The sequence below is a fragment of the Haliaeetus leucocephalus genome, unplaced genomic scaffold (genome assembly GCF_000737465.1).
Source record: "Haliaeetus leucocephalus isolate CR32 unplaced genomic scaffold, Haliaeetus_leucocephalus-4.0 Scaffold556, whole genome shotgun sequence".
Lineage (NCBI taxonomy): Eukaryota > Metazoa > Chordata > Aves > Accipitriformes > Accipitridae > Haliaeetus > Haliaeetus leucocephalus.
The window spans coordinates 1832529-1849838 of NW_010972992.1; the positions used below are offsets into that span (position 1 = coordinate 1832529).

Genomic DNA, 17310 nt, shown 5'->3' on the forward strand with positions numbered 1-17310 from the left:
AACTGGGACCTGGGAGCAGCTTTTCTGCTTCCTCACAAGGTTTTGCAGCAGCCGGAGCTGGATGCATCCCACCTGGTCTCTCCCCACGTCGCCTCCTCTCCTGGGGATGGATTTGGGGGGCCTGATCTCCCCTCTCAACCCATTTCTCCTCCTCTCCCACAGGAAAGCCTTGGGGAAGGGCCCAGGCAGAGCATCTGGACCCCCCGCACCATGGCTTCGTCTGAGCTGCCCCCCCACCCTGCAGTAGGTACTGTCAGCCCACTGGAGCTGGGTTTTTTTTTGGGGGGAGGATGACGGGGACACCCAGCTTTGGGCAGAAAGTGGGGGGCCCGTCACCCAGGGGCATCCTACATATCCCCATCGGAGCCTTCTGGGGTTGTGAAAAAGCGAAGGGCTGTTGGTTCTTGCAGTTTTTGAGGGGTGATGCTCTCTACTGTCCCCTCTGTCCCCTGGTCCCTGCATCCCTCCATCCCTGCTGAGGTACAGCAGCACCATGAGAGGACACCAAGTGACGGGGTTTCTGCTCGCAGGTGACCATCTCGCCCTGGAGACCCCCAGCCCCCTGCCCCACGGGGAGGAGGACCTCGGCGAAGCCTTTGACTTTGACGACAGCGAGGAAGAGGAGGAGGAGGAAGAGGACTCAGCGGCCGAGCCGAGCGGCGAAGCTGTCCTCCGGGCACCCCCTCGCAGACGGCGTGCTGCCAGCTCTGGCGTTGGTGAGGAGCACGGGGGGTTCTCAGTGTCTCCGATGTCCCCACCGTGTCCCCTTTGGGTGCCGAGGGTGGCACCGCTGCAAGCCTGGGTGCCAACGCCATTTCTCTTTGCTTTTCCTCTCTGCAGACGGGCTGGTGCCGGAGACCCAGGAAGGGTACGTGGGGTTTTGGGGGGATTTTGGGGGGTGAGGGGTGAGTGCCTTTTTAGGAGAAAGCACAACTTTGGGGTTTGTCCTCCCTGTTTGACATGTCACAGCCTGGTGCCGTGCCTCAGTTTCCCCAACTTCTCCCCATTGCTTGCGAAAGGGGCTGCAAGCAGGAGAGCCCCAGGGTTTTGGGGTGCACCCTGCAGCCCTGGGGATCTGTGGGGGCTTTGGGTACCATTGGGGGTCTATGGTTAACTGGGCGGTGGGGGCTTCCTCCAGCCCTCAACTGAGGAGTTGAGGGAGAAAACCCCCTGGGATGGGTGTTCAAAGGGGGCTGGTGTTCACCCCAGCTGCAGATTTAGGGGGAAAAGATGCAAATTTGGCTGCAAGGAGAGCTTGTCTCCCCCACCGGAGCATGCACAGGGTGCAGCGAGAGAGGCAGGACCCCAACCAGGGATGGGGACCCTCTCTCCATGCTCCCTGATGCTGATGCATCCTCCCGCCCTGCAGCACCATGAGGACCGAGGCTAAAAAAGCCATTTTGGTTTTTTTTGCATCAACCCCATGCGGGTTGCCTGGACCCACTTAAAAAACAAAAACCATCATGACCCTAAAACCTGGGACCCCCCAAATCCCTGAAGAAGCAGACATGCATGAGGGACACACACACACGAATACAAGCTTTATTCTGTGCTTGTGAACCCTTGTAATAGGAACAAGGGTGATGAGGGGGATGAGGGACTTGGGTGGACCCAATCCCAGGGGATTTGCACCCAATCTCAGGGAGTGGGTTGCACTCTGGGGTGCTCCCTGACCCCCTTCCCTGCAGGCTGCCAGTGGGGGTGAGCAATGGGGAGGCTGGTGGAGACCCCCACATCGGTGCCCAGACCTGGAAGAGGAAAAGCAGTTGCCAAGGTGGGTTAAAAAGCCGGGCAAAAATAAAACAAACACTGCTGAGGCTTGGGAAGGATTTTTCCATCCTGACTTGATCCTCGGGTGCTGACTTGAGTCCCTGTTGGGGGGTTTTGTCCCCCCAAAGGTGAGCGTTTTGAGTTCCCGGTGGTGGAGGATGATGTGATCTACGATGATGTCCCCTGTGAAACGCTTGATGCCGAGCAGGACGGTAGGGACAGACCTTCCCCCTCTGCTTCCCCAGGGACCACAAGCCCATTTTCCAGCCAGGCAAACCGAGGCACCCTCCAAGAGGGAGAAGCGCATCCCAGAAGAGGGTGCAGAGGGGGATAACCCTAGGAAAACCACTGGGAATCGGGAGGGATGAAGGCAGAGGTGTTCCCAGAGGGGTTGTTAGACCCTGTGGATTTGGGGCATCTCCTGGGGGTCCCTGGGGAGGGGAAATTACATTCCTGGAAGGAAAAGGAGCTGGTTTTTGCTTTCCAGGCCCGGGGACAGAGCGGAGCCTGATCTACGAGGAGGTGCAGCGCGGCGAGGGGCCACGGGCGGGCGAAGATTTGGGCTGGAGCTCCAGCGAGTTCGAGAGCTACAGTGAGGATTCAGGCGAGGAAACGAAGCCAGAGGCCGAGCCGGCCAAGCAGCGGGCATCCTTCCAGCCCAAGGTAACTCTTGAATTTATTTTTTTAATTATTATTTTCCTTTTTTTTTTTTCCCCTCTGGGTTTGCTTGTATAATGGCACCAGAGCATTGAGCCCAGCTGCTTCTGCAGATGGTGAAGCAGAGGATGCTGTGGTTCCCGGGGTCACCCAGTGCAAAGCCAGCCCGAAACTTCAGGGGTTTCATTTCTTTCTTTTTTCTTCCTTCCCCCTTTTTTTTTTAATTTTTCCCCTTTCCTTTTGCATTTCGGCATTGCTGGAGCGTGGCTGCTGCCTTTCCCTGTGCTTGCTCCCCTCCCTGCTCGAGCAATGCCAGATTTTTGGGAAGATGCTGCCTGTACCGTGCTGCTTTGGGATGATTTCTCCTCCTCTTTTGTGGTTGGGTTTTTTTTTTTTTTTGGCTGCTTACCTGGATCTCTTCTCTGCCTTCTCTCGCCTCCTCTGCCTTCTCCTCCCGCCTGGTTTGCTTTGGGCTCAGCTTTCTCCAGACCTGAATAGACTAAAGGAGAGATACGCCAGGACTAAGAGGGACATCCTGGCTTTAAGAGTTGGGGGGAGAGACATGCAGGAGCTGAAGCAGAAGTACGATTGGAAGGTACTGTCACTCCTCCGTCCCTTGTCCCCCAAATTTCCCCAGGTTGGGGCGGGGGGGTGGAACCCTCCCGGAATTTATCCAGGCTGAATTCATCCCATTTTATCCCCCAAAAGAGGAAAAAAAATTGAGTTAAGTACTGCAAAGCTGCCTCTCATGTCCATCTGTCTTGCAGCTCCCCACCCTCCAGCTGCCCAAACCATTTGCTTTTTGGGTGTTTGTTTTTTTTTAAGGGGCGTTTGGACGAAGCGAGGTTGCCCGTGGGATAGATGGATTGAGAAGGTTTTTCCCCTGATACGGGGTGGAAATCAGGTGGGGAAGGAGATTCTTGGGAGGTGTAGAAACTTAGTGCAAAGCCTTTCCCAGTCCCAAACCATCCAGGTTGGCAGTTTATGGCCAGTTTGGGCTGGGAAGGCAACGCCGATGTCAGCTTGGGCTAAAACTGCTGTGATTTGAGGTGTCCCCCCACTCCTTTGCTCTCTCGCACACAAAACCCCGGCCGCGAGGAGGGGATGGATGTGCTCGTGCCTCCCTTCCCTCCCTCCTCTTTGCTTTTGCTGCATGCTCCCGCTTTGCCCGCGCCTGCTTGCCGGCAGCCGTGTCCCTGCCGAGGGAGGAGAGATGCTGGAGCATCCTTCTTCCTCAGCCACGGGCCTCCTCTTCCTCCCCGTCGGGCTTTGCGGGAAAATGGGGGATGATGCTCGGACGGGATGTCCCCAAGGGGATGGTACCGCTGCATCCGGATGCAAAATGGGGGATGATGCTCAGAGGGGATGTCCCCAAGGAGGTGACACTGCCATATCTGGACCCAAAACGGGGGATGATGCTTGGAGGGGATGTCCCCAAGGAGGTGGCAGTGCTGTATCTGGACCCAAACTGAGGAATCGTGCTCAGAGGGGTGGCACCGCTGCATCCAGATGCGAAATGGGGGACAATGCTTGGAGGGGACCTCCCCAAGGAGGTGGCACTGCTCTATCTGGACCCAAAATGGGGGATGATGCTCAGAGGGGATGTCCCTAAGGAGGTGGCACCACTGCATCCAGACCCAAAATGAGGGATGATGCTCACAGGGGATGTCCCCAAGGGGATGGCACTTCTATATCTGGACCCAAAATGGGGTTCCGGTGCTGCCTTGAACTTCCCGGTCCCTCTCGTCCCCCTGCCCAGATGACCCAACTGATGAAAGCGGCCAAAAGTGGCACCAAGGACGGTTTGGAGAAGACCAAGATCGCGGTGATGAGAAAGGTGACCTTCCTGCACCGGAAAGAAGCACCAGGTAAGCAGGCAACCCCCAGTCCTTGCTTTTGGGAGCCAAAAAAAAGCCTTTTTGAGAGTATTTAAAAAAAAAAAATCATTATGAATCCTTATGGCTTTCAGCTTTTCTTTCTGCTGATTTATTTTCTGCATCTTAAGCTCTTGTTTGAATTTTTTTCACTCTTTGCATCCCCATGCAAGCTCAGTTGGTTTGGCTCAGTCCTTGCTCCAAGCACCCATGTCCTTTTGGGAGCAGGACAATGACCCCACCACACCAGCACCCATGGCTGCCCCCCTTGGACACAGAGCAGGATTTGCCCTGAAATACCAATTTGGGGGGCATTTTCCTAACCCTTCCACTGTCACGTAGGGGATGGGGAGCGGAGGAGGAGGACAGCGGAGGCGGAAAAGCAGCCGCCTGCCCGCTGGAGCTCAAGGGTCTCCCTGGAGCATCACGGGGGAGGTAGGATCCTGGTGGACAGCCTCGCCGCTCGGCCAGGGCTGCCCGGAGGATCCGGCGTGTGTGTCCCAGCCTCGCTGCATGTCCTCAGTGCGGCTTAGCCTTGCCGGGGTGGGGGCTTAAGTGCTTTTGGGGAACCCTGGGGTGCTGGAGGGCATCCCGTCCTAAGGGTGCTGCAGAGCATCCCGTCCTTAGGGCATGGAGATGGGGAGAAGGAGCTCACGAAGCTGGCAGCCAAGGGTGGTGAGCTTCCCGGCCAAAATTAGGGAAGGAAAAAGGTCACCCAGCCGCCAGCGCCCTCCCCTCCAGCCCAGCCGGTCCTCCCCGTTACCGGCTATTTATAGGCGATAGGGATGGGGCCGGGGTGGCCGTAGCGGGGCGTTGCGGCCATGTGGAAGAAGCGGCCGTCCCCGCATCGCGATGCCGCCTTGGCTCGCTCGCCTTCCTCCTCCTCAGCTGCTTCAGCCTCGGGTAAGAGATCCCCGTCTCCGGCCAGCGGGCGTTCGCCTCTCACCGTCCCCATTTTCTTTGGCACGCTGCTTTTGGCTTCTTTTGTCCCCGTTTTCCCTGCTCGCACCCACCCTTGGAGCAGGGACGGGGGGCTTTTCCCCCAACCAGGGTGGCTTTTTGGGGACAGGGACACTTTTTGTCCCCTCCCTGCAGGGAGCTGGCTCGGTCCCTGCTCGCAGCCTGACTCATGCTGGTGTCCGGTGACAGTGGCCGGGGCTCGGGGAGGGACACGCGATGCTGGGAGGACGCTGGGGTCCATCTCTGCTCACAGCTCCAAACCCAAACACATCCGCAGCCAAGTAGCTGATGGGAGTCCGGGCTCTTCTTTAGACCCCCAAAAGTCTAAAATTGGGGTTTTTTTGGCATTTGGTTGTGGGTTTTTTTTCCTTGCAGGAGACTCGGAGGAGGAGGACACGGGTTTCCTGGAGGTCACCGTCTCCGACATGAAGCATCCGCCACCAGAGCTGGGCCCCATGCCCGAGGGGCTGAGCCCACAGCAGGTTGGTGTGGGGTGGGTTGGGGATTCGGGGGGGGCGTGGGGGTGGTTGGTGGGGGGCACGGCTTCCCCTTGGTCCCGTGATTGAGCAACCGAGGAAAAGGCGAGTCAGCAGAAAGCGATGCTGTCGCGTCAGCACTTCTGCAGCACGCTGTTGCCTGCCCCCCCCCCACATCCCGTTATTTGGGGTTTTGGGGGGACCACGGCTGAGCCCCAGCATCGTTTGCAGGTGGTACGGCGGCACATCCTAGGCTCCATCGTGCAGAGTGAGCGGAGCTACGTGGACTCCCTGAAACGCATCCTGCAGGTGGGAGACCCCCCGTTTTTGGGAGGGGGGGCTCGGGGCAGTGGGGAACGCAAGGATGCTGGGATTCTGATGCACTGGCATCTCCCGCAGGATTACAGGAACCCGCTGATGGAGATGGAGCCAAAGGTGCTGAGCGCTAGGAAGTGCCAGGTGGTGTTTTTTCGTCTGAAGGAGATCCTGCAGTGCCACTCCATGTTCCAGATCGCCCTCGCCTCCCGCGTGGCCGAGTGGGACTCGGCGGAGAAGATCGGGGACCTTTTTGTGGCCTCGGTAGGAGGAAAAGTCAGGGGACTGCTGCCAAACCTCCCTCTGGACCCCTCTCAATGGTAGCGGGGAGGGGTTGGAGGATTTAAGTGATGCAGCCCCAACCTGGGGTACAACCAGCGTCCTCAGCATCACCCCAAAAATACACCAGCACCCCCATGCTTTGCCGACCCCCCTTTTTGGGGGAGCCCCACAGCATTGCAGCTCTCCTTCTGCCCTCTCCCCAGTTCTCTAAGTCCATGGTACTGGACGTCTACAGCGACTACGTCAACAACTTCACCACTGCCATGTCCCTTATCAAGAAGGCTTGTCTCACCAAACCCGCCTTCCTTGACTTCCTCAAGGTCAGTAGGACCCAAACGTGGGTGCAGGGTGCTGCTGGTCACCATTATGGGTGAAAACGCCTCTTTTTTTTTTTGCCCCCCCCCCTTTTTTTTTTTTCCTCCCCGCAGAAGAGGCAGATGGCCAGTGCTGACCGGGTCACGCTCTACGGGCTGATGGTGAAACCCATCCAGAGGTTCCCCCAGTTCATCCTGCTCCTGCAGGTAAGGGCAAGGGATGCCTGCACCCACCTTGCTTTGCACCCTATTTTTTGCAGCCTGGGTGCTTTGGGAAAGGGTTTTGCAAGGGACACATTTTTGGGTTGGCAGCTTGGTTGCAGTTTTGGGGACCATCCCAAGGATCATCTTCCAAGCTTTGATTTTGGATGGGCCAAAAGCGCTTCCAGTCGTAGCATCCCCCAATGGGGCTGATTTTTCCGGGGTGGCTTTTATCCCCCATCCTTTCCCTGCTCCAGGACATGCTGAAAAACACCCCAAAGGGCCATGCGGACCGCCTGTCCCTCCAGCTGGCCCTCACCGAGCTGGAGACGTTGGCAGAGAAACTCAACGAGCAGAAGCGCTTGGCCGACCAAGTCGCCGAAATCCAGCAGCTCAGCAAGAGCATCAGCGACCGCAGCAGCCTCAACAAGGTGGGTCCTTCAACCTCACCTCCTCATCCTCATGATGGGTGGGTTTTGGAGCTGGTGGTTGAGCTTTGCAGCTTCCACCTTCCTCTCAGCATCGGGGGTTTCGGGAAGCCACGATCCCTGTTTTCTCTGAAAGGACGTAGAGCAAAAGCAAAATTTTGAGGCTGGCACAGGGAAATTCCCCTCCAGTGAAAAGCAAGGACAAGCTGCTTTGTCTCATCTGCCTGATTTTGCAACCGTTGGTGGGGAAAAAAAAACCCCTCAAACCCTAAATGAAGCTCTTGCGACACATCCTGGGCTGGGGATGGCCGTGGTGGCAAAAACTGCAGCGAAGCACATGCCAGCTCAGCCCTGGGATCAGGATTTAGGGCCAGGGGATGAAGAGAGACCCAAAAGGGGCTGCAAAAAGGCCCATGTTCGTTTTTCAAGGCTCTGCTTTCTTGGTGGTTGGACATGTAGGGTGCAAAGGGTTTTTGCATCGTGCAGCCTTGGAGCATGTTGCACAGCCGTCTCTGCAGAACTCGGGGCCGTGCATGCTCCCGGTTGGAGGAAAATCCTTGCAATAAGGGAAAAGCAACCTAAATTTGGGGGCAGGAGGCTTGCAAGAGCCCCCAGGCTGAGCCCCCCCCACCTGCTCCATCCCCTTTGCAGCTGCTGAGCTCAGGGCAGCGGCAGCTCCTGCTCTGTGAGACATTGACGGAGACAGTGTACGGCGACCGGGGGCAGCTCATCAAGTCGAAGGAGCGGAAGGTTTTCCTGCTCAACGACATGCTGGTGTGCGCCAACATCAACTTCAAGTATGTGCTGATGGCCCCAGTCCCCAAAATCACTTTGTAAAGCACCAACATAGCAACCTTCCCCCTTCCCCACCTCAATTTTTGGGCTTAGTGGGTTTTGCTAGATCTACCCCAATGACTTTTAAAACCACCTCACGTTCTTTCAGAGGGGGAACCCACCTGGTCTGGGGTTGCTTTGCCCCCCACTTTTGGCATACCTCCATGCAAAGCCTCCATCCCCTGGTGCTGTGGGGTCCTGGAGCTGGTGTAGGGTCCGGGAGCCCACTGGGACCTCAGGGCTTGGTAGAGGTTGATGCTGCAAAGAGGAAAACCTTCCTTGAATTCCCCATCATACCTCTTTATTAATCATTTTTCCCCTCTTCCAGGCCAGTGAACCCAGGGTAGGTGCCGAGCGTGGTCTGCTGTGGTTGTGTGCCCCACATTTGGGGGTGCAGGCATGCACCAGTGCATGGTGTGGGGTTGCAAATGGGGCTTGGCTTGCAAAATGCATTTTGCAAGGGCTTGCAGGGTGAGCCACGGTGCCTGCTGGTTTGTTTGTTTATTTGTTGTTTGCATCCTTCCTTGGCAGAGGCCAGCTGGAAATTAGCAGCCTGGTGCCCCTCGGTCCCAAATATGTGGTGAAGTGGAGCACGGCCCTCCCGCAGGTGCAGGTGGTGGAGGTGGGGCAGGAGAGCGGTGCCTATGACAAAGACAACGTCGTCATCCACAACGCTGGTGCCAAGAAGCACGCGCCGGCTGGGCAGGCTTCGCACAGTGAGCACCCATCCCTTGATCCGGTGTTGGGCTGGTTTCGGTGGGGTGGGGTGGAGCATCCTCCATGGATCTCATTTCTCCATTTCTCCACCCAAGATAAAGTCTACCTGGGGCCACCACGGCTCTTCCAGGAGCTGCAGGACCTGCAGAAGGACCTGGCGGTGGTGGAGCAGATCACCCTTCTCATCAGCACGTTGCATGGCACCTACCAGGTATCTATGTGCCAAAACATGGTCAAACTCATGATTTGGGTAGAACCAAGCTTCGGCGCTTTGCAAGAACCATGCAGTTCCTCAGGGAATGCTGGACACCTTGTCCTCCAGACCCCCACAGATGAAATTCGGGGATGATTCAGGCTTGTTTTGGAGGCGCTTCCATGATTTATGACTTTTCCTCCAGAACCTGAACATGACAGTGGCCCAGGACTGGTGCTTGGCCCTGCAGAGGATGATGAAGGTGAAGGAAGAGGAGATCCACTCTGCCAACAAGTGCCGCCTCCGTCTCCTGCTGCCTGGGAAGCCAGACAAGTGAGTCTGTGGATCATGGGTGGACTCTTCCCACCCTGGGGAGGAGGAGACTGAAGATGGACCTGGTGATGCTTTCTCTACACAGGTCTGGCCGCCCCATCAGCGTCATGGTGGTCTTCATCACTCCAAACCCCCTGAGCAAGATCTCCTGGGTGAACCGCCTGCACTTGGCCAAGATAGGACTGCGTGAGTAGCCCCACGGCATGTTGCTTGCCATCACCCTTGCTTCAAAAAGCCAAATTTGGGAGCAGAAGCGGGGTTTGCTTCACCCCGAGCATCCCGACGTGAAATGGGGCAGGGGGAAAAAATTTGGAGCAAGGTGATGGAGAACATTTTGGGGGTTTGCACACTGCAAATGATGGGAATTGGTAATTCTGGCTCCAAATGCTTTGCATCTTGCTGCTCTTGGGTGGCATCTCCAGGATGGCGTCGTGTGGTGATGGGATTCTGTTGGCTCTCATGCTGATGGTGTTGGGGCTGACCCTTTTTCTGCAAAATGGGATGAATAAGTAAGGGAGGAGCTGTTCCTCCTGCCGCTTCCCTATCTCTATCCCTATTCAACTCCACCAGCCACTACAGCAAAAAAAATAGTTGTTGTTTAATGGAAGAAAAAAAAAATCATTTGAAATCCTGTTTGAGTGTTCAGATCCCCCTGGGCTGGAATGATTTTTGATTCTCTTGTTTTTAACAGTTTATGTGTTTGGGTTTTTTGTGTGTGGGTTTGTTGGGTTTTTTTGGTTGTTTTTTTTTTTTTTTTCATCTGGGATGCCTAGGGGATAATCCTGTATCCATGAGTTCATGAGTTACAAATGAAAACACATTAAAGCCTAATGTGAAGAAACACAATAGGGTGTATTTTTTCCCCCTTTTTATATATATATATATAATCTCTCTTTTTGAGGCTTCTTTTGCCACTGCTTGAGGCAGTTGCTTGGCTGCAGACTGTGGTGGGGTGCAATAGTTTGGAGGAAAGGGGTGAGATGTACCCCAGGTCCACAGATGATGGTGGTTTGGGGTTGGAGATGAGAGCCCTGCACCTCAAATTACTAATTTTGGGGTCCCATTGGGGAGGGGGAGGATGCTGGGGGGTGTCTTGGCCATCCTTGATCTCCTCTACTTACCGCAGGGGAGGAGAACCAGCCGGGCTGGCTCTGTCCCGACGAAGACAAGAAGAGCAAAGCTCCTTTCTGGTGCCCCATCCTCTCCTGCCACATGCCTGCCTTCTCCTCCAAAGCCCTTGATCTGCAGGTAAGGGCAATGGCCAACCTCTTCTCCAACGCCCCCAATACCTCCTTCTCCTTTACATCCATCATTTTGGGGAATAAAGGCAGAAATCCCACGGTGGATGGGCTGGCAAGGTGGTTGCAAAGGCAGAAATCAGTGCGATCCACCCTGGAAAATTGAAAATACAAGCTGGGCTGGGGCTGGATCCTGATTTTTGGGGCATACACCGATACCCTGCGTGCATTGGGGTAATTTGGGGGTGTTATGGACCCCTCCCATACCCCTGTTTCTCCCCCAGCTCGGCGCCGCGGTGCACAACCCCGTGCAGTCCTCGCTGCTGGGCTTCTCCGCCGTCAGCACCTCGCTGCCGCAGGGCTACCTCTGGGTGAGCAAAACGGCCCCAAAAACGGGGCAAAACCTGCCAGGTTTGCGTCGCTCTGGCTGCAAACCGCCTCTCCAGTGCTCGCGGCTGGTGCTAACACCCATTTTCTGGTCCCCGCAGGTTGGGGGGGGCCAGGAAGGCGCAGGGGGGCAGGTGGAGATCTTCTCCCTCAACCGCGCTGTGCCGCGGACGGTCAAGTCCTTCCCGGTGGCTTCGCCGGTGCTGTGCATGGAGTATATCCCCGAGGCGGGTGAGGGGGAACCGGCGGGCACCCAGGAACCCCGAGCGACCACCGAACAGCCCCCAGCATCCCCGCATCCCACCGTGTGCTTGGGGTTACGGGATGGCAGGTGAGCCCGCATCTTCCGCAGCCATCCTTTGGGTGCAATCACCGGCACCAAACCATGAGGACCAGTATGATCTCTTGCATCTCCCCATCTCTTCCCTGTTCCCTCCCCAGCATCGCAGTCTACGGCAGCGTGGACACGGGGACGCAGTGCTTGTTGACCTGCAAAAGCCCAGGCATGCAACCTGTCCTCTGCTTGAGGCACAGCCCCGAGTACCTGTTTGCAGGGTTGCAGGATGGGACCGTGGCCGCCTACCCGAGGAGGAACGGTGAGGGTACCCCCGTGCATTCTTTCGGATGGGGTTTTTGGTAGGACACCCTAAAAAACAGGGAGCAAGAGGTTCTTCACACCAGCGAGATGTGCTGGCTGCTAAAATGGTGGTAAATCTCCATTTTTCTCCCCCCCCCATTTCATTCTTCCCCTTGCAGCCCAGGGAGAGATGGGGAAAACATGCTATTTTGCTTTGCCAGAATGAATGCAAGAAGGGCTCGATTTGGGGAAAATGTATGGAAAACAGTCCTGGTGAGGGGTTGGGACCGCAGCAAAGGTTTTGCTCAGAGGATGGTTATGGTCGGGGGCTGCAGGAAGGGTCCGACACCGGGATGCACAAGGACTCAGAGCTTTTGGCTTCAAAAAAAAAAATCCCCTTTTTGGTTCTTTAAACCAAGCTGACCCCCTCCAAACCCCATCTCTGCAAAAACCGTCTCCTTTATTAGCTTGATTTTGGTTTTTTTCCCCTGGCTCCAGCTCAGGCCAAGGCTGCAGCTTGCTGAGAGCCTTCCGCCTCGGGCACTCCTCGCCTGGGCTGTTAAATACCTTTGCTTCATCGCTAGAGGGTAGGAAAGAGCCTCAGAAAATGTGTTCCATTGGCCTATTTTTGGACAAAACCCCTCATTTGCTCTGAGATAACCTGCAGCGAGTAGCACCCAAGTCAACCCGGAGCCAGTAAAGGCACTTACATTGCATTTTGGGGTGCTGTGCATCCCCTTTCCCACCTTATAGCAACCGTGCAAGCCAATTAATAAAGTGGCTTTAATTTAATCTTGATTGCATAAATGCATGTTGAAGGCAGCAAGCCGCTGGCATGGCTGCGGGGTGGGGTTTTTAATCTTATCCCCATCTTTTTGGAAGGAAAAAGCTTTCCCAAAATAGCTCATTTTTATGTGAAAATTAGGATTTACTGAGAGGCGGCTCCGTTGCAAACTCCTGCTGATGGGAGTAGAGGTCTGAGAGCCCAAAGGGCTCTTTTATCCCTCGGATTCTATGGTTTTATTTTAAAAAAAATTGCGTTGGAAATAAGAAAAGGAGAGCAATTACCCATCGAAGCTGCTCAACCACCACTGGTGGTGAATTCATCCAAATCCAGATTGGATGCTGTTCACAGAGACACTCCAGATTGGCCCTGGATGAATCGGCTCAGGAGTGTTGCTTCAAGAGCAAATAAATTAAAAAAAAAAAAGGGGGGTGGGGAGGGGGAATTTTTGGCTTTTGCAGCAAGGAACGTGCCCCAGTGTTGCAGGTGGCCAGTTGTTTGCTGCTAAAAAACCTGTTTGCACGGGGGCAAAGGGGCTTTGCGGGGTTGAAGCTGGGGGTGTGAGCTCCCCCCATCCTTTTGTTTGTGGCATTAAGATGCTCAGAGGCATCCAAGGTGACACTGGGGACACGAGGGGTTCACAGCCGACCCCAGCAGCTGTTTAGGGTGGTTTCAGCTGCATCAAAAGATGCTTTTTTCTTTTTGCTGAGCATCTTCTCTCTGCCCGCCCCCATCCTGGCATCTCTGCTCTAGGAGGGCTGTGGGACCCGACAGAGCAGCCCACCCGTCTGGCCGTGGGTACCGGTCCCGTGCAAGCCCTCCTGACACTGGATGAGACCCTCTGGGCCAGCTGTGCCAACCAAGTCACTGTCCTCGATGCCACCGGCCTCTGCGCCCAGGTAGGGACCGTCACCGGGACCCCCCCGTGCTGCATCCACGGGACGGGGACGGGGGACATAGCGGTGGCTTTTGGAGGGGGGAGTCACAGTGGTTTGAGCCCCAAAGGATGCATGTGCACGGGCACATCCCTGCCTGTGCAATGCCCAAACCAACCTTTTATTGCTGCTTTTTGCTGCTTTTCATCCCTTTTGGGTCCCTTCCCTCTGACATTGGGTCACAGGACGAGGACACTGAGACATCTCCTGCAGCTGCATAAAACAGGGAATGCTGAATAGTTGCTTTTTTCTTTAAAAAACCCACCCCTTTCTTCAACCTTTAATTTTCACATTTAGTGCCCAAACTTAGTTTGCATGTATTAGCTGTCGTAAATCCAGCCTAACGGCGGTGCCGCAGATGAATAATGCATCGGGGACTGGATTCGTTTTCAGTCTCTGATTTTATTTATGACAGGAGCTGGGTGGGAATTTTTGCAGAAGAAAAGTGATGGGGGAGGAAAAAAAATAGGAGTGGGGGGTGGTGCTGGGGGATGGTATAAATAGTATTTGATGGAAGGTCTTGAGTCTGCCTGGATGGGATCGGCAACTTGGGAATAAACCATCAGGGAATAAATCCCATGTGGGGTGGGGAACAAGGGAGAGATCACCTCAAAGTCTCTATCCACCCCCATTTTGTGTGAGCTTTTGCGGGGGATGCTCTATGCTGGTCCTCTCCAGGAAGGGGATCAATACCAAGTCCTCTTTTTGTTTTTTTTTGGTTTGTTTTTTTTTTTTTTAATATAAATCAAATTTTGAAGTAAAAATATAAGGTTTCAAAGCCATAGGAGAAATGAAGGCAAAGTCACTGCGTGCAGGTTTTTCTCCCAGTGATTTAATCCTTCCATATTAATATGAGGTTTTACTTCGGGAAATCTGCAGCAGGGGCAATTTTTGATGCAGAAAGGTGTTTTTCCTGCAGTTTGCATCCTGTGACTGATAGTGAAATGCTCCGGCAGGCAGCTTGGGAAGCAGACGGAGCAGTCCATAATCCCCAAATAGCTCTTGCAGCAGAGCTGAGCCTTTGATCACTGATTTTGGGGGTTGGAGGGAAGCAGGAAGGTCTCGTCCCATCTTGGGATGGATTTTGCAGATATATCTAGTCTGGGAAATGACTCTTTTAAAGAAGAAAAAAACAAAACCTGGAGAATTGGGAAGACTGTTATCACTCAAAAAAAAAAAAAAAAAAAAAAAAGCCCCAAGAGGGGTTTGGAGATGGGCTGGTTTCAGTGTCCTCTGCCAAAGCCAGAGCTGGCGAGGAGGGATGGGACCTCAAGATCACTCTGATCCCCTCCCCATGTAGTTTTGCAGCCCTAAAACAGCTCCCGGAGAGAGCCCAAGCTAGCAGCAATTTTAGGGAGCAACCCTTTGATTTCCTTTTTGCAATTCCCCTTTTGGCAGCAAACCTTCGAGGCCCACCCGGACGCGGAGGCCAGTGTCACGCACATGATCAAGGCGGGCAGTGGGGTCTGGATGGCCTTTTCCTCGGGCTCCTCCATCCGCCTTTTCCACACGGAGACACTGGAGCACCTGCAGGAGATCAACATTGCCACTAGGACCACCTTCGTCCTCCCAGGTGAGCTCCCTTTTCCCCCTGGCTCTTAATTGCAATTAATGGGCAAGGTGGGGCATCACCCCATAGACGTGTTGCTTTGCTTTATGGCTGTGCTGGTTTGCAGAGAAACTGGGTGAGGAATTTATCTGGTTAATGGTGTAAAGGTTTGAGCTTGGGTCTCTCCTCACTGACTGCAGAGCCGGAGCTGGTGGCATCTTTGCACCCATGCATGATGCACGCATCCCATCTTTGCACCCCTGCGTGCATTCATGCACCCCATCTTTGCACCTGTGCTCCCAATCATGCGCCTCACCTGTGCACCCCACCCTTGCACATGTGTGTGCATCCACTCACCCCATCCCTGCATCCCATCTTTGCATGTGTGTGTGCATCCTTGCACTCCGTCCCTTGCACCCGTGCATCCTTGCACTCCGTCCCTTGCACCCGTGCATCCTTGCATGCATCCATGCACCCCGTCTTTGCACTGTGTGCATCCTTGCACCCATGTGCATCCCCATGCATGCATCCCTGCATGCACCCCACTGCCATTGCCCTGTGAACCCCTTTTTTCCCCAGCTTACCGTCCAGCACCATCTCCCAGCCGTGTCCACCCATCCATCTCTTAGCTACTCTGGGCTTGCAAGGTTGTCTCCCCCCTTGTTCCAGCTACAGAGCGACATAATTGTGTAATTAGTTATAAGCACGATACTCGTGTAAGTAGCTTTTTCTTTTTTTTTTTTTTTTTATAGGGCATGTTAAAATATTTATCACTTCCTTTTCTTCCTGGGCGAGTGAGCGTTGGGTATTAATGCGTTTTTGAACTCGCGCTCTCTCATCCTTTTTAACTCGACAGGTCATTAATAAAGTCCTCCCGGAGAAACCAGAGTTGCATCTCCGCAGATATATTGCTTCGCTGAGTCCGACGTCGTGCAGCGCTAAGTCCCGGCGATAAAATATTCATTTGCCATTAGAAGTCTCACTCTTTTTTTTTTTTTTTTTTTTCCCCCTCCTCTTTTTATTTATTTATATTTGTAGCATTCTCCCTGGGCTGGAGACCTTCGTGCAAAGGGGCTGCTTGGTTTTGGGGCTCTGGAGTGTGTTCCCCATAAAAAAAATCCACTGGTGATGGGTTATCTGGGAAGATGCTGCTGCAAATTCCTCCCTCCCTGTTTTTTTTTTTTTTTTTTTTTTTTTTCCCCTCTCTCGCAGGTCAAAAACACGTCCGTGTCACCAGCCTCCTTATCTGCCAGGGTTCGCTCTGGGTGGGCACCGACCAGGGCATCATCGTGCTGCTGCCCGTGCCCCGCTTGGAGGGCATCCCCAAAATCACTGGTGAGCACCTGAAAAACCCCTCCCTACGTGGATGCAATCTTATTTTGGGGCTTGTTTTTAGTAAAACCCCTCTTTTTTTTTTTTTTTTTTTTTGGCAGGAAAAGGCATCGTGTCCCTCAACGGGCACGGTGGCCCCGTGGAGTTTTTGGCAGTGGCGTTGAGCACCCTGGCACCTGATGTACTGAAGGGTGACCAGGAGGAGGACGAGGAGGGTGAGGAAGAGAAAGCCCCTGAACTGGATGGCCCCCCACCTCGGGAAATGAGAAAAAAAGGGATTTTATTACAATATCGCCTCCGATCCACCTCCCACCTCCCCGGGCAGCTGCTGTCGGTGCGGGAAGCGCCAATCGGCGGCACGCCGGCACACACCGAGGAGGACGGCTCCATCTACGAGATGGCCGACGACCCTGACGTCTGGGTGCGGAGCCGACCCTGCGCCCGTGACACCCCACGCAAGGAGATCTCCTCGGTGGCCATCGTTTCGGGAGGTCGGGGTTACCGTAACTTCAATGCCGAATCGCCACGCCGGGGCAGCGATGCCGACAGCACCCTGCTCATCTGGCAGGTCCCATTAATGCTATAGCACCCTGGGACCCCTTCCGACCCACCCGGCACCTACCTCAAAAAGCCACCCAAAAGCTGCCGGGGGGGGTCCTGCCCTGGGTGCATCACCCTTTCTTTTTTTCTTTTTTTCTTTTTTTTTTTTTTAAGGAGGAAAAAAAAAGAAAAATGGGCTTTTTCCCCCCCAAAAAACAGCTTTGTGCATGGGGAGAAGGGAGTTTTTAACGGCAGGAACGGCAACCTCCCTGCGGGCTTTGGAGGTGCCAGCTCTTCGGCCGAAGGTGTCTGTGTGTCTGCGTGTGAATATCTATATATATATATAAATATATATATATATAAATATGATGTATATTATTACCTGTATAAAGAAGGAATCTGTATATATTGGGGCACTTGGAAATGCAGAAATAGTGGTGGGAGCGCTCAGCGGGTGCCGGCTGCGCCGAAACGGGGGGTTTTGCTGAAATAGCCATTTTTTGACTGTGAATTGAGGATATTTGGTACAAAAATCCCCTGTTTTTGGGAGCTGAGTACATGTGGTTTCTGAAGGAAAGGAAATTTTGGGAGCGTGGAAATAAATCCTATAGGAA

The 17310-nt window shown here is 54.3% G+C and overlaps 1 protein-coding gene across 1 annotated transcript; it reads left to right on the forward strand.

The window, feature by feature from the left end:
- The first annotated feature begins 210 nt into the window (after nt 1-210).
- Nucleotides 211-16742, forward strand: ARHGEF10L (Rho guanine nucleotide exchange factor (GEF) 10-like). Its single transcript, XM_010577251.1, is given in 28 exon segments — nt 211-247; nt 531-716; nt 841-868; nt 1689-1774; nt 1899-1982; nt 2270-2433; nt 2906-3022; nt 4187-4295; nt 5637-5743; nt 5969-6046; nt 6137-6316; nt 6538-6654; nt 6763-6855; nt 7107-7280; nt 7929-8074; nt 8440-8454; nt 8643-8827; nt 8924-9039; nt 9227-9369; nt 9371-9540; nt 10481-10602; nt 10877-10963; nt 11081-11310; nt 11421-11575; nt 13094-13239; nt 14674-14848; nt 16037-16159; nt 16258-16742. Coding segments are annotated over 28 exon segments (3858 nt in total).
- Nucleotides 16743-17310: the final 568 nt, after the last annotated feature.